A 3,626-nucleotide genomic window follows, 5' to 3' on the forward strand; every position below is an offset into this window, starting at 1 on the left:
AGCACCTGCGCACAGTCAGCCTCCCTCCCAGCTCCTACAGCACCTGTACACAGTCACCTGACCCTTCTGCTTGGAGGGCGGGGGAGGGGGCAGCACAGGATGGAGGTGTAGAAGCAGGAGCTAAAAGGTCAGGAAGCGGAGAATAAGGGAGATGCGATTGTTTGTTAGTGCTGTTCACGCCTTGGCTTGTAATCTGCAGCCAGGTTCCCGTTCTAAATTGATGAGCTGCAATATAAGGACAAGGGGAAAAAGCAATTTCTCTGGGTAAAGCTCTTGGGAATGCAGGCTTAGCTGCCTGTGCACTGATTTTATTCCACCAGGCTGGTCAAAAAGCCTTCCTTGTTTTCTCCCATCAGTTCGGGAGAGCAGCAGACTGAATGTGCTCATTGTCCTCTCACCTCATCTGTCTTGGGGCTTTCAGAATTTTCTTTTGCAAGACCCTCCTGCCTGGTTTTGGCCATTAACAGCAATCCCAGTGCCCTGCCTTGTTGTCAGAGTGGCTGTCAGGACAGGCAGGCTTCAATTCAGTGTTTATTTGATGGCTAGGCAATTCTTTTAAATCAGGGCTTGAGTCCTCCATCACTATTCACAACTTCCCCATTTTTATGCTGCTATCTGCTGATGCAGACCTCATTTCCAAGCATGAAAATAGCTGATTTCCCTTCTTGCTGCAGCTGAACCAGGGAAGCCCTTGCAAATGTCTTGGGGGAGCCAAGTAAACAATGCAAATGTCTTTGAAGCCCCAAAATGAGGACTGTCGTAGTGAGTAGAGGCCTAGGAGTGGGCATCCCGTTGTCCCCTGCCCCCAAGCCCTCCTAGAACCCAGTCTCTGACCAGTGCACAAGGGCCTCCTTGGGGAGACTCGGCACTTTGAGGGGCCACAGCCGCTATCCCCCCACCTACCTCTCTAGTCCTCCTACTGGCACAGGGGCCTCCTGCTTCCTGTCTTCCCCTTTAGAATGAAGGAGGGAAGGGGGACTTTCAGGTGTGGAAAGTGCCTCCACCGGTGCTGATCTGTAACTTCCTATTGCAGTTGGCTGAGGCCTGATGAGACTCTGACCTTCCCAGGTTCGTGGCACCTCCCACCTGCAGGACCAGCTGGCCCCATGTGTCCACACCATGGGGCCTCTGTAGACCTTCCAAGATTACTGTTGGTTCTCACAGCAGCAGGTCCCATTTCACACTCTGTCCTGGCTACTGTCCCCACCTCACTCCCTTCCTTACAACTTTTCACTGCCTCCTCCTGAGCCCACCCTAGGATGCCAGCAGCCCTGTGCTGGGCACGACAGACACAGAGACACAAGAGAACCTGTCTCTGCCCCCGTGCAGCTTCTTTTCTCCTGGCCACCAAGTACAGAGAGTCATAGAAATGATAGATGGTCACGGCCTAGAGATGGAGTGTGTGGGAACAGACCCAACGCCCCACTTGGCGGACTTCCTTCGGCTTTGGTGTTTCCATTATCTGAATGTTGCTAGAGTGAGGGTGGAGCTGCTTGCCCGTCACCCTGGCTTGGGGCTCTCTGGGGGCCCACACCCTGTGCCATGCGCGTGAGGGGCAGGGCGCCAGGCCAGTCGTGCAGCAGAGCTGCAGTCTGGGGCACCCCGAGTGGGGAGGGCGCCAGGCCAGAGGACAGGGGGAGGCCAGCTGCCCTGTTACCGTCGGGCTGGTGTCTTTCAGGCCTGGGAGCGTTGCCCCTCCACGCACAGTCCCTGGTGGGCGCAGACCGGCTCTCCCCGTCGATGCACAAACTGCGGCAGCACCGGCCCTTGGGGCGCACACAGTCGGCTCCCCTGCCCCAGAACACGCAGGCCTTGCAGCAGCTTGTCATCCAGCAGCAGCACCAGCAGTTCCTGGAGAAACACAAGCAGCAGTTTCAGCAGCAGCAAATGCACCTTAACAAGGTAGGGAGGAACATGGCACTGCTGGCGTCCCCCCCTCGTGGTCTCCTGGGGAGCTGGGCACTGCTGGTGCCCCGCACATTGCGGCCTCCCAGGGGAGCCAGGTCTGCCAGCGCCTCCCCCCGACCACAGTATCCCAGGGGGCTGGGCACTGCTGACGCCCCCCCACATTGTGGCCTCCCAGGGGAGCCAGGGCAGGGTGTGAGCAGGCAAGGCTGGTCCTGGAGAAGGGCATGAGGCCGCAAGAGATTGGCTATGATGCCAACAAGGACAGTGATGAATACTGTGGTGGCAGCTGCTATTTAGGCCACTAGCTTTGCAGTGTGCTTTACAAATGCCATCTGATTTAAAGTTCATAGTTCTTCTGTTTGGTGCTGCCATGATCCCATTTTACAGGTGAGGAAAAAAGGCAGAGAGAGGTGACTTAGCCAAGGCCACCCAGCTAGTCACTACCTGAGGCTCTGTTTGAATTCAGAGCTTCTGGGCTCCAGGTCCTGCCCTCTCCCCAGTGGGACACAGGGCCTCTGTCCAGGAAGTGCGCTTCATGGCCCTACTGTGTGACGCCAGGCTTCCATCCTTCAGCGAGTGCGCTTTGAGGCCCTACTATGTGACACTGGTCTTCCATCCTTCAGCGAGTGTGCTTTGAGGCCCTACTGTGTGTGTGTGAGACGCCGGACTTCCATCCTTCAGCAAGTGCGATTTGAGGCCCTACTATGTGACGCCAGGCTCCTGTCCTTCAGCAAGTGCACTTCGAGGCCCGTGTGTGTGTGTGTGTGTGAGAGAGAGAGAGAGAGACACTGGGCTTCCGTCCTTCAGCAAGTGCGCTTCGAGGCCCTACTGTGTGACGCTGAGCTTCTGTCCTTCAGCGAGTGCACTTCAAGGCCTTACTGTGTGTGTGTGTGTGTGTGTGTGTGTGTGTGTGTGTGTGATGCCGGGCTTCCGTCCTTCAGCAAGTGAGCTTCAAGGCCCTACTATGTGACGCCAGGCTTCTGTCCTTCAGCAAGTGAGCTTTGAGGCCCTACTGTGTGATGCCGGGCTTCCATCCTTCAGCGAGTGAGCTTCGAGGGCCTACTATGTGTGTGTGTGTGATGCTGGGCTTCCGTCCTTCAGTGAGTGCACTTCGAGGCCCTACTGTGTGACACCGAGCTTCTGTCCTTCAGCGAGTGCACTTCAAGGCCTTACTGTGTGTGTGTGTGTGTGTGTGTGTGTGTGTGTGAGACGCCGGGCTTCCGTCCTTCAGCAAGTGAGCTTCAAGGCCCTACTATGTGACACCGGGCTTCCGTCCTTCAGCAAGTGAGCTTCGAGGCCCTACTGTGTGACGCCGGGTTTCCGTCCTTCAGCGAGTGCTCTTTGAGGCCCTACTGTGTGACGCCGGGCTTCCTTCCTTCAGCGAGTGCGCTTCGAGGCCCTACTGTGTGACGCTGGGCTTCCGTCCTTCAGCGAGTACGCTTTGAGGCCCTACTGTGTGGCGCTGGGCTTCCGTCCCTTCGGCGAGTGCGGTTCGAGGGCCCACTGTGTGCTGGATCCTTTTCCCAGACTGGCAGGAGGTTCATGGTGACACAAAGAAAGCGTCCACACAAACCTCGTGTCCTCCATCTGCATCTTTAAAAAGCCACAATTTATTTGGTGACAGTGTGTCTGTGGCCACGGGGGCCTCTGTCCTCTGCTAAGTGTCTAAGTGCGCGTCTCCGTGCCCACAATCTGGAAATGTGGAGGGGGGGGGGGGG

The 3,626-nt window shown here is 56.8% G+C and overlaps 1 protein-coding gene across 8 annotated transcripts in view; it reads left to right on the plus strand.

Annotated features, from left to right (window-relative positions):
* Window positions 1-3,626, plus strand: part of HDAC4 (histone deacetylase 4) — a 238,635-nt gene that overhangs the window by 190,569 nt on the left and 44,440 nt on the right. For all 8 annotated transcript variants that reach the window (XM_069103106.1, XM_069103107.1, XM_069103105.1 and 5 more), the window contains one exon: window positions 1,679-1,902. In XM_069103106.1, coding sequence (XP_068959207.1) covers window positions 1,679-1,902 — 224 coding nt within the window. The remainder of the gene's footprint in view (window positions 1-1,678; window positions 1,903-3,626) is intronic.

The sequence above is a fragment of the Petaurus breviceps genome, unplaced genomic scaffold (assembly GCF_028583685.1).
Source record: "Petaurus breviceps papuanus isolate PSGF00001 unplaced genomic scaffold, PetGlider_PUasm1.0 567, whole genome shotgun sequence".
Lineage (NCBI taxonomy): Eukaryota > Metazoa > Chordata > Mammalia > Diprotodontia > Petauridae > Petaurus > Petaurus breviceps.